The sequence below is a fragment of the Salvia splendens genome, chromosome 8, assembly GCF_004379255.2.
Source record: "Salvia splendens isolate huo1 chromosome 8, SspV2, whole genome shotgun sequence".
Classification (NCBI taxonomy): Eukaryota; Viridiplantae; Streptophyta; class Magnoliopsida; order Lamiales; family Lamiaceae; genus Salvia; species Salvia splendens.
Window position 1 is genome coordinate 30,139,060 of NC_056039.1, and position 11,953 is coordinate 30,151,012.

Below are 11,953 nucleotides of genomic sequence, written 5' to 3' on the forward strand. Positions count from 1 at the left end.
ATCTTCCGGACAATATTCTACAGATTTGCCCAACAAAATCTCTCCTCTGCCTCCGTGGATTGAACGTGGATTGAACTGCCTGGAGATGTAATAGACAATATTCTGGAGATGTAATAGACAATATTCTGCAGAGGCTGGGGCTGAGCAGATGCTCAGAAGTGCACAGGCAGTATGTACTACTTGGTGGAAGGTTTCTAAGGATTCCGTCTTGTGGCGAGTCATCGATTTCTCCAACCCTATGCAAGGGCTTTTCAACTACGAGTACAATGCTATGTGCCGCTGTGCAGTGGATCGTAGCCAGGGACAGTTGGTCGACCTCACCATCCAGTACTTCAGCGACGATGCACTCATCGACTACATCGCCGATCGGTAAAATTATACTATCACGAATAGTATTTTGTCATTAATTTTCAAAGGTTAAATTCACATGTGTTGATGGTACATTTGATGTAATTAACCCAAAAAAGATAATGATATGATTTTCAATGTTGTGAATTTATCAGAATTCATGTTTTTTCCAACAATTTACCCTTATTTTAATATATTTATGTTCATTGTGTTCACGAGTAATTGTTGAAATAGGATTGATAAATTCTTTTTTTTTTGCTAATTATTCCATCAATAGGATTGGCATATTGTGTAAGTATTGGTGTGTGAAAAGTCTCGGAAGTATCATTCTAGGAGATAGAAAGAATCATTTATTTATTTTATTGAATTTATCGCTTCTACTTCAACTTTGCTTATATTCAATAAGGCTTCTACTTCAACATTGCTTATATTTTGCTCGATTGATCATATTTTCTCCATCCATGAATAATAGTTTCATCTTTTATTTTTATTGATCCATCAATAAAAAATAATTCATCCAAAATTCAAAAGGTTCTCTCAAATACTTTACACATTTTTTCTCCTTTTCTCTTTAACTTTAGCATTGAAACTTTGTTTTGAACATTTTCTCTTGATTTTATATCACATAAGCATGGTAAAGTAGCTTCTTTTATTTGTTAAAGTTATCTAATCATTTGTTGTTCTACAGATCACCAAATCTCAAACGACTTAAACTTAGAACTTGTTTTTTCATATCAGGAGATTGTGCAACTAGAATGGTTGCAAAACTTACACAGCTGGAAGAGTTGCACCTTACTATTAGACCAGGGATTGCTGCCAACCACATTGCTGCTATTGGTAATTCTTGCCCACTGTTGAAATCATTCTCGTGCAATGGATTTAAGTGCAAGCTTCCCACATATGAAGATAATGATCATAATGATCGGCTCCGGCATGTGTATGCTCTCGCAATCAGCAAAAGTATGCCTAATCTACGCCATCTTCAAGTTTTTGCTCATTGGATGGGAAATAAGGGACTTAAACTCATCCTTGACGGTTGTCCACACCTCGAATCACTTGATATCCGACGATGTTTTGATCTCGATCTTCAAGGGGATTTGGGGAAAAGATGTCGTCAACAAATAAAACATCTTAAACTCCCTAACGACTCAATCAGTGATGTACCGTGGCCTAATTGCGGGTGGCGATCCATTTGGTACTTCTGCCTTCAACTTTGAAGATCACGAATATGACTATTATAAACGCTATTGTTTTAAACAGTATTATCAGCTAGCATATCAACAACAACTTCAGTAGATATAGTAAAATCATCTTTCTTCTATTGATTCTCGACTTTTCTTGTTTTGTATTCTGGATTAGTTGTGTTATAAGTTTTCTGTCTTCAGTTTATCAATAATCCTGTCTTTTATTGCTAGTACTGTTATTAATAGACCTTTATGTGTTTTTTTTTTGTAGCAGTATTTTGCTGTTACCTTACATACATTATACTCCGTTACCTTACATACATTATACTACCTCCGTCTTATATTAAGTGTCACCTTTTGTCATTTCAGTCCGTCTCATAATAAGAGTCACATTTCACTTTTACCATAAAAAATAAGTAGACATCACATTCCACCAATCAATTCTACTCGCATTTTATTATAAAACTAATATATAAATGGGACACATAGTCCACTAATTTATTCAATCCACTTTCCTTTATATTTCTTAAAATCCACACCCACAAAAAATGTGACATTTAAACATTTAATGTGGGATGGAGGCAGTACTATCTACCTGTTCGTTGAATGATGTGTCATTCTAACATGAATTAACTGATTACTTGATATAGCTTTTGATCCATCAAATATATATCTATATGATCGTTTATTGATATTCTAACATGGATTAACTTTTAATTCATCAAATTTTAAGTCATTGGCTATTTTCCATAACAACATCAGTTAATTCTTTAAATTTGTTGAATAGTAGTACTAAATTAGAAAATATAATCGATTTAACATAATTCTTAACCAAATGTGGAAGTTGTGATTATAGTGATAGACTCTGACATTGATACCGCGCAGCCAAGCCCACAAACCGTTGTCCCCAACGTCGAAGACACAAGACATGCAGACGACGCTCCCAACCAAAGAGGTCGAACTCCAAATGTGATGAGGAGCAGGAAAGACAAGCCGAAACGCCACACATCAAAGCGGGCCCGGTTCAAGGACTTTACGCCCCATTGAGATAAAGATGGAAGATTTACCTTAGTTGTTTATTGTAGGATAAAATTGGAAAAATTGTCGAGCCGTTGACAGACAGTACTCTAACTATTACAACCGAAGAATAATACGGATACAAGTGAAATGGAAATTACGAAAAAAAATAGGAAATAATCGTACTAACTATAAGTCGAGTCGAGGAAAGCCCTCTTTCCGCAAGAAAAATTACGCCCCGGCTGGTGCCCACGGATTGGCGTAGTATCCCCAAAGATAAAACAATTTCCTTTTGAAAGCTATTTTGTTTAAAATAGATTTGACTTTTAGAATTTTCTTTTTGATTCTTTTTCAAATCGTAGAGTCGAATGAAGCAGGGTCCAATCTCTATATAATAAAGATCATTAGAGAGTCAAAATATTGAGAAATAGTAAGAATTTCAGGTTTGGCAAGCCATTTGTGGAGTTCAAACTCTTCCTTGAGAACCTCTTAACTTTAAGGTAGGGGTGAGCAAAAAAACTGGAAACCGAATATTCAAACCGAACCAAACCGAAATTTTGAAATTCGGTTCGGTTTTTTGGTTCGGTTCGGTTTTAAAAATAAAAAAAAATCGGTTTTTCGGTTCGGTTCGGTTCGGTTCGGGCGAAGAAAAAAACCGAAAAACCGAATTATATTAATTTAATATATTATATTATAATATATATATTCTTTTAATATATTCTACTATATAATATATATTATATGTATTATTAATTTTATATTATATATAAATATTCTATTAGTATATATAAAATAAAATAAAATACACATATATAAATATATATTTATATTATATTTATTTTTTTCAGGTTTTTCGGTTTTTTTTTCGGGTTTTTCGGTTTTGTTCGGGTTTTTTCGGTTTTCGGTTTTTCGGTTTCGGTTTTTCAGGTTCGATTCGGTTTGGATTTTGAACTAAATTCGATTTTTCGGTTTTGGTTCGGTTTTGGCAAAAAACCGAACCGAAACCTGAATGCACACCCCTACTTTAAGGTTAATATTCCATGGAGTATTTTCTTTCAATTTAGATATGCAGTTAAATCTCTATTTTATAGTGGATAATGATTGGCCGTTGAAGGATATTGTCCTTGTTTGCCCCTAATTTCCTGATTCTATGATAATTTTAAATAAAAGCTTGCTTCAATTATTATGAATTTGTCATTTTTTAGATTGAACGCCATTATGAATACGTTTCGCAAATACATATCTTATGGAGGTTGGGCACTAGCTAGTGCCACTAGCTGGAGAAGAAATACGTAACAAAAAGAAATTGTTCGGAGTCTTTGTCCTAGTGGCAATGAACTTAGACATCTTTGACATAGGTCTCGAGTTTGACCCCTCTCAGCAACAAAAATAGTGGAAGTAGTTGCAACACCTCTCAGGTACAAGTATGAGGCCTAGGGAGATGTGGATTAGATCCTCCCCTTAGCGGGTCACTGCATATCCTGATTTAACATGCATATTCTGATTTAACACCCGTCACATGTGAATGTAATAAAAAGAAACGAAGCTATAACATAAAAGTAGAAGAAAAAGCATTGGGCAGCCAATAATGGAGGTGCAATTTAAAGGTTCCCATGAAAAGGAGCAGAATTAGTAAGCCTGACTTACGGTTGTCTCAACAGAACTACTGTTCTACAAAATTGTGGACTATGACATGACATCTCAACTTTTCCTACAATAATTCAACTTTAAAATTTGTTTAAGGTTCTGATAGATTTTAGTCTAAAAATGTTTTTCGTTACCACAAAACAGTTCCAAAATATTTTTTGAAGATATTGCTAAATACTCACTCACTTCTGTTAACAATAACACTCATGTTTTGTCATTTCAGTCCATTCCACAATAAGAGTTATATTTCATTTTTACCATAAATAGTAAATAAACTCACATTCTACCAACTTATTGAATTCACATTTTGTTGTGAAACTACTCCATATATATAAGTGAGACTTCCAACGCGCGCCCTATCCGTTCCGCCCGTAACAATCCAATTAGTTCTTATTCAACTAACTTTTTTTTATATTTCTTAAAACTCGTGTCATAATTAAATAGAACTCTTATTCTGAGACGGAGCGAGATTGGTTACATATGCGCAATTCCAAATTTAGGGCCAGTTTGAGCTTGCAATAGGTTTCCATAGCTAGAGTCCAACTATTTTAAGTTTAGGAGATTTTTTATATTTATGAAACCTTTTAGTGAAATAAGGGTATACCGTATACGGCTGATTTTGGTGTCTTATTGCAGCCTTCAAAATTTCCAGCCACCGCAAAAAAAACAACCACGGCAGGTGCCTGACATTGCGGCCTTATTGCAAGTCGTTTTAATCACGGCTAAAAATAATTTTTTTGATATTTTTTAATGTAGGAATTTCAATCAAATAAAAATATTATTATTGTAATATTTTTTAAATTGTATGGTATTTTAATCTAGTATGATAGTATTTGTTTTCTAAATTAAAAAATAAAAGAATAAAATATAAAAATTGGTGAAATAAGTTATGACTAGGACTGAAAATGGGACTGTCTTATTGCAAGTGTTGTGATTGAAATTAAAAATGCCGACATATCTGAGAAAAATAGATTGTGGCAGATTTTGGAGTCCTTGCCATAAACTTTTATAGTGTAATCGATCTCCCCTTTGAAACTTTTAAATTTTATACACCTATAATTGCTACATGAATTATGTATCCAATGTGGCGGAGGCTTTATATGAGTAATGAGTAATTAAGAAGCGCAATATGAATTTGCTTCAACGGTACACTGATATTAAGCATTTCAAATTAATTTAAAAAATTTAGGCAAGCAGTGACCAAAGCTCCATAATTACCGCTATTTTATGGGGAAAATACCTTTGCATAATTTTGTATACAATCTATCTCAGCTAGCTGTATGTTCATGAGATTAAAGGTGCGCACCTGAAAATATAAAATGCCTTTTTTAAATTCTCCGAACTGAGACAGAGCAAGAAGAAGAAGCAAACTGCAAACTTATTTTTAAAACCGACTCTTGGGATTTCCATTCGTTCATTTTTCTTTCCCTATCCACCCGCAGTATTGTCATTAGCTGCTTTGTTTCACTTTAAAAGAAAGAGGGAATTTTTTATTTGTCGGATTTCCGATTAAAGGTGTAATCTTGAAGCCTTTTGAATTGCCTCTCCCACTAAAACTCGGGGTTTCGTGCTTGACCAAACTCGCTTTACTGAACTCTGTGTGTTTCTTGATTTTTTTTTTCTATTTTTATTTTCAAGATTCATTGTGAGCGAACTTGAATATACTACTCCAGTAATAAGCCTTTTAAATTCTTGCACTTGTTTATCGCTTGGCCATAACCGGTGATGGCTTGTTCATTTTTGAATCTTTGCCTTGTCATACTTCTATCTGCATTTCCCGTCCGCCATGGATTAACGGATCCTCGTGATGGTAAGCTTTCGATTTTACCGATTTCTGGTTTTTTCTCCTTTTATAGTGCTTTTCATTCCTGTTCTTGGTGGTTTTGTGTTCTCTCCTGTGAATTTTGAATGCCTAGCTATGTATTCTGTCTTTCATTGAAAACTGCAATGTTTTAAAGTGTAATAATCTGGTTAAGTTTATGACTGCTAAGCTATTCGATTTGGAGAGTTTACTGTCCTTTTCTTTTTGGAATTTGTCACTTAAGGATGATGGTTTCCTTAATAAGTCTATTGGGAAATCTTTCTTGTCAGTGTTTGCAATAACTCAGTTACATGCTTCTCTGGGCCTCCCTTTACTTCCTGGATGGATTCCGGGAGGCGATCCCTGTGGGCCTCCAAGTTGGCAAGGGGTGGAGTGTGTAAATGCTAATATAACTGCACTGTAAGCTTTCAACGTTCACTTTTCCGATTTTGTGTATGATGAATAAACAATTTCCATAAGCCTGAGTTTTTGCTCTCTGGCTGACAGAAAGCTCAGTGGCACAAATTTGGGAGGCGAATTGCCTGATGATTTGGGAATGTTCGCCTCAATTATCGATATGTAAGTGTAATCTTGAAGGTTATCTTCATTTCAGTTGTAGCTGTAATCCCTTCTCTTGATAGCCAATCAGTTTGCTGATCACTCTTCAGAATTTGTGCTTATGTTTTAAAGATTTTGGCTATTTTGAAATGCAGAGATTTGAGCAACAACCACATTGGCGGCAGTATACCAATCAGTTTGCCTATCACTCTTCAGAATTTGTATGTTTCTGAACCAAATCTGCTTCTATAAGTGAGATTATTGATATACTTGTATCGAGGATAGTTTAATTGAAAGTTCTATAGAGATTATATCAGTCTGATAATGCTCCTCTCCTTCCTGGAGACCACAAACTTCAGTTTTCTTTCAGATAACCAGTTCACTGGGGACATTCCAAACTCTCTATCTTCATTAGGCCAATTGAAATCTTTGTAAGCTATATTCTGTTACTACTATCTTTTAATTAATTTATTTCTTTGCTCCATCAGCAAAACTGTAACTTTGAGCTGTTAAAATTCTATTCAGGTCTCTGAACAACAATCTACTGACAGGCTCAATACCAGATGCCTTTGAACCAATTACGGGTTTGATTAACATGTGTGTGTGTTTTGCATATAGTTATTGTAGCTGTCATGAAACCTAGCTGGAGTGGATATGTTTTTATTATTTTAGCTCAAACAATGCAGGGATTTATCCTGGAACAGCTTGACTGGTGTGCTTCCACCTTCAATGCGGAGTTTGTTAGCTCTCACGTCATTGTAAGTAACTATCTTAGGTAAATCCTTTCATTTATTCCAAAGCTATAAGTTTTAAGTTGGGTAGATTTGTAGAAAACTCCTTTTCCTTTTCTAGCTACTTGATTGGTTAATCAATGTAGAATCACAATATACTATTCATTCACCATGTGCTCACTCCTAAAATTTGCACGCAGGCATTTGCAGAATAATCAACTTATAGGTGTGCTAGATGTTCTTCAAGATCTCCCTCTGACAGATTTGTACGTTAGTTCAGTTGAATTTGAGAGCTCCATACTTCATTTCATCGATTTGTTAAATATGTACCTACCGTTTTCTCTGTCCCCCTGTAGGAACGTAGAGAACAACCTCTTCTCGGGACCTATTCCTAGCAAATTGCTAAATATTCCCAGTTTCAGGTGAACAAAGAATTAATATCATTTTAATCTACATGTTTTTAAAAAAAAATTATTTATCATCTATTTTGTGGGGGTTGTGATGGGGTCTTCTTTAACTTGGTGGCTCATCAACTTCTTTCTTTGTGGTAGGAGAGCCGGAAACCCTTTTAACACTACCATCCTTCCTTCTCCCCCTGCCTTGCCCCCCGTATCCCCCGCTAAGGCACCTTCACCTCAACTTGCACCTAGTCCTGGATCCAATGGTCATGGCCAGATTGTTACTCCATTACCACAATCTGGTGGAGAGGAGAAGAAGACTACACCAAACAAAATCACTTGGATTGCCGTTGGTGGGTTGGTTTTGATTTTGGTACTTGTTTTGGGGTTGTTTCTTTCTATCTCCCGTTGTCGTAGAGGAAGGAGATCAACGGAGAAAAGTTTCAAGAGCAATGAAATAGGCCATGGTAACATGTCAGAAACACACAAGCAAGACGAGACTTCACAATTCCATAAAATACCCCAAGGTACAGAATATCTTACCGTATTCCCTACTGTAATTTCTTTCACATAGTAGATAATTAAAAAAGTATAGTGAATAACTCTTTTGAGGCTCCCAAGCAGGTCTGAAAAAAGTGGATAAGCAGCCAGCTGAAGCAGGTCAGACGAGGAATCCATTACTAAAGCAGGGGACGGATCATAGTATAGATATGACAAGATTGAGTGACACTCATCCACGGCCAAGTCCTCTTCCTTTTCCACTTCTTCCTGCTGAAAGGATTTCTGCGAATCCTACTTTTACTTCATTGACTCCATCAGGAAATGCTGGTAAAATTGTAGAATCTGCAAAGCTCTTCACTATCGGAATGCTTCAACAGTACACAAATAGTTTCTCTGAAGAAAATCTTATTGGGAAAGGCATGCTTGGGCCCGTCTATAGTATGCAGATTCCGAAAGGAAAGGTTAGCATCTACTAGTTCTTCTTGGTTTGGTGAGATATTATGTCTAGGCTTCGCCTGATTGTCAGTATATCAAAGCATGTAATCTAACATAATTTATTCAGATTTTCCTCTCATTTGAAGAACTATATCTATTGGATTTGATATGTCATAGCCCATCATTTGTTTGTGCTATGGATGTTGTAGTGATAGTAAGGCATCTTTTGTTTCTGTTTATATGAAAACGTATGCTGCATAGTAATGGTTTAGTATTTTAACTCTCTTGATTGCTACCAGTCATGCTATATGTGAAGCAATAGGTGAGCTCGCCACATTTGCATTATCTGCTATGCATCCCTGTTTCAGCTGTTCTGAAATGATATTCAGCTGTTTTTATCTTTCGTCTATCCATATGGCCTGTCTCACTGAGAATCTATCTTCTCTTCATCACTAGGTTCTAGCAGTGAAGAAGCTGGATAAGGCTGCATCAGCACATTTAAGCGACCAAGAGTTCCTTGAACTGGTGTCAAGTATCGCTAAACTTCGGCATGCAAATATTGTTGAACTTGTAGGTTATTGCCTTGAGCATGGAGAGCGTCTTCTTGTCTACAACTACTGTGGCAATGGGACTCTCGATGAAGCACTAAATTTGGATGATGAGATCAACAAAAAGCTCTCATGGAACACTCGCATGGTTCTCGCGCTCCAAGCTGCCAAAGCCCTAGAGTATGTCCACAGAGAAATTTCGTTGTCATTTTATTATGTGGTTCTTTCCAATCAGTTGGATTTGGTGCTACACAGAATCTGCAACAGTAATTGCAAAAACTCACCCATTTATGTTCTTTTATATTCTACATTTGCTTCCATCTTAAATTCTTAATTAAACTTTCAGTCATTTCTAGTATTATTGCTAGGAGATTGACTATTTCATGTCACTTTGAAGATATTTGCATGAGACACACCAGCCACCCATCATGCACTACAACTTCAAGTCCTGCAACCTGCTGCTCAGTGACCATCTCTCTGTAAAAGTTTCTGACTGTGGCTTGGCTTCTCTTATGCCGGCCAATTCCATTGTTCAGGTAATCTCATGTTAATAAACCGATACTTTTATTTTGCAAATTCTTCATCTCCAACTGACATTAGTCCTTTCTTAGCTGCAAAATTCTGGATATGGCGCTCCAGAGCTCGACTTTGGAAGCTATTCTTACCAGAGTGATGTATACAGCTTTGGAGTTGTGATGTTGCGGCTTTTAACAGGGCGAAAAGCGTATGACAGGTCATTAAAATATCAAAAGGATGTGTGGAATATGATATATACAGTGAAAAAAATGTGTTAAACTGACACCAAGCACGTACTAACAACTCAGGTCACGTCCCCGGGGAGAGCAATATCTGGTTAGATGGGCATTCACGCAGCTTTACGATATAGACGCGTTATCCAGAATGGTCGACCCCTCCCTGAAGGGCGCTTATCCGTCCAAGTCCTTATCACGGGTTGCAGATATAATCTCGCTATGTATTCAGGTGCTACTTTCTCTCTTATTTCCAGCTGCATCAGTCGACAGTGTATCATAGATTGGCTTGTTCTGATGATGTTATTTTCGTGGGACAGCCTGAGCCCGAGTTTAGGCCACCGATGTCTGAGATCGTGCAAAAACTCGTAAGCATTATACAGAGACATCCCAACCCATGAGGTTAGAGACGACAAAAAGTGTTGGTAACTGAGGGATTCTACGGTTTCTCAACGGGTCATACCTGAACTGTTGCTTGTTGCTCTTCACATCTTTGTAGTATATGCTGCTGCATTTCTCTCTCTTCTTTTTTTTCCTTGAAAAAAAATTGTATTTTAACTAGTGGCTTTGATGTTACTGTGGTATGTCGTTTGTTGGGTAAAATCCAGATGTTATATTTCTGTAATTAGCTTTACAGAAGCTAAATAGTTTTGATTATTGAGGAGCTGCTTTTTTAGTAGTGTTAGGACAAAATGCAGTTCGAGCTGCTCCACATGCGCAATCCCATTATTGCAATAGCTCATCGAACCCATGTTTCTCTATAGCTCTCGTTCAATCAATGTGTTGGATTTTCTTTTCGTACCAATATGTTCTTTTGATTTTGCAAACCAATTTAAGCATTATATACGTGCTATGCTAACTTTATTTGTCCGAAGCCTCTTGGTTTGTGTTCTAAAAACAAAACATTACGGATTGATCTAAAGCTGATAATATATTACTAAGAGCATCCACAACCGTGCTCTTGCCAGCGGCACGGTTGTGGGCCCGGGCGGTACTATTCATGCCTGCTCTCTGGCAAGAGCACAACACCCACAACTGTGCTCTTCCGCAAGGACGAGCACAATTAATATAAAATTCAATTACACAAAAACATTTCCATAATATTAAAATTCATTTAAAACCCACAATAAATATTACAAATGACAAATAAAATTAAACATTGCATAATTAAAATCCTAAAAATTAAAAATTACATAATTAAAATCCTAAAAATTAAAAATTACATAATTAAAATCCTAAAAATTAAAAATGACACTACTCGTTGCCGAATTTCGCCCACATGTGGTTGATTAGGTCTTCTTGTAGTTGATTGTGGATTCGAGTATCGCGCATTGTGTGTCTTGTCTCGATCCTCTGGCCAACCGTCGTATGCTCGCCTCGGCGTAGGGGAGACCTCACTGTTGAGCTTCCGGCTTCGTCCTCGTCGTAGAAGCTAGCCGCCCTTGGCCCTTCGTCGGCTATAATCATGTTGTGTAATATAATACACGTGAACATGATGTCGGCGATATTATTCACGTACCACAGCCGAGCCGGGGCCTTCACAATGTTGAATCGAGCTTGAAGGACCCCGAAGGCTCTTTCGACATCTTTCCGCGCTGACTCTTGACGCTGCGCAAAAAGAACCCGTCTCGGGTCGTGCGGGTTGTGGAGCGTCTTCACGAACGTCGACCACCTTGGGTAGATACCATCGGCGAGATAGTAACCCATGCGGTATATATTTCCGTTGATGGTGAAGTCGATCGCCGGTGCTACACCATTCATCACATCATTGAAGAGTGGTGACGAATATAGCACATTCAAGTCGTTGTTGGATCCAGCAACGCCGAAATATGCATGCCAAATCCATAGGCGGTAGTCGGCGACCGCCTCAAGGATAAGCGTTGGGCCGCCGCCTTTGTGACCGCTCAAGTGTTGCCCCCTCCAAGCAGTCGGACAATTCTTCCACCTCCAATGCATGCAGTCAATGCTGCCAAGCATTCCGGGAAAGCCATGGACTGATTCGTGAAGACGAAGCAACCGTTGGCAATCATCAGTGG

General features: G+C 37.2%; 2 protein-coding genes across 2 annotated transcripts; both read left to right on the forward strand.

Annotated features, from left to right (window-relative positions):
- The first annotated feature begins 311 nt into the window (after nt 1-311).
- LOC121744396 (putative F-box/LRR-repeat protein 23) lies at nt 312-1,595 on the forward strand. The gene is made up of 2 exons (XM_042137916.1): nt 312-369; nt 1,087-1,595. The coding sequence occupies exons 1-2, from the start codon at nt 342-344 to the stop codon at nt 1,563-1,565; spliced, it is 507 nt and encodes a 168-aa protein (XP_041993850.1). The 5' UTR covers nt 312-341; the 3' UTR covers nt 1,566-1,595.
- A 3,877-nt stretch (nt 1,596-5,472) lies between these two features.
- On the forward strand, nt 5,473-10,578 carry LOC121743000 (protein STRUBBELIG-RECEPTOR FAMILY 3-like). Its single transcript, XM_042136167.1, has 16 exons — nt 5,473-6,006; nt 6,288-6,417; nt 6,505-6,576; nt 6,711-6,776; nt 6,915-6,986; nt 7,081-7,152; nt 7,242-7,313; nt 7,487-7,552; nt 7,643-7,708; nt 7,838-8,211; nt 8,309-8,646; nt 9,077-9,348; nt 9,566-9,704; nt 9,780-9,901; nt 9,993-10,149; nt 10,238-10,578. Exons 1-16 carry the CDS (start codon nt 5,922-5,924, stop codon nt 10,316-10,318), a joined length of 2,184 nt encoding a protein of 727 aa, XP_041992101.1. The 5' UTR covers nt 5,473-5,921; the 3' UTR covers nt 10,319-10,578.
- The last annotated feature ends 1,375 nt before the right edge of the window (nt 10,579-11,953 follow it).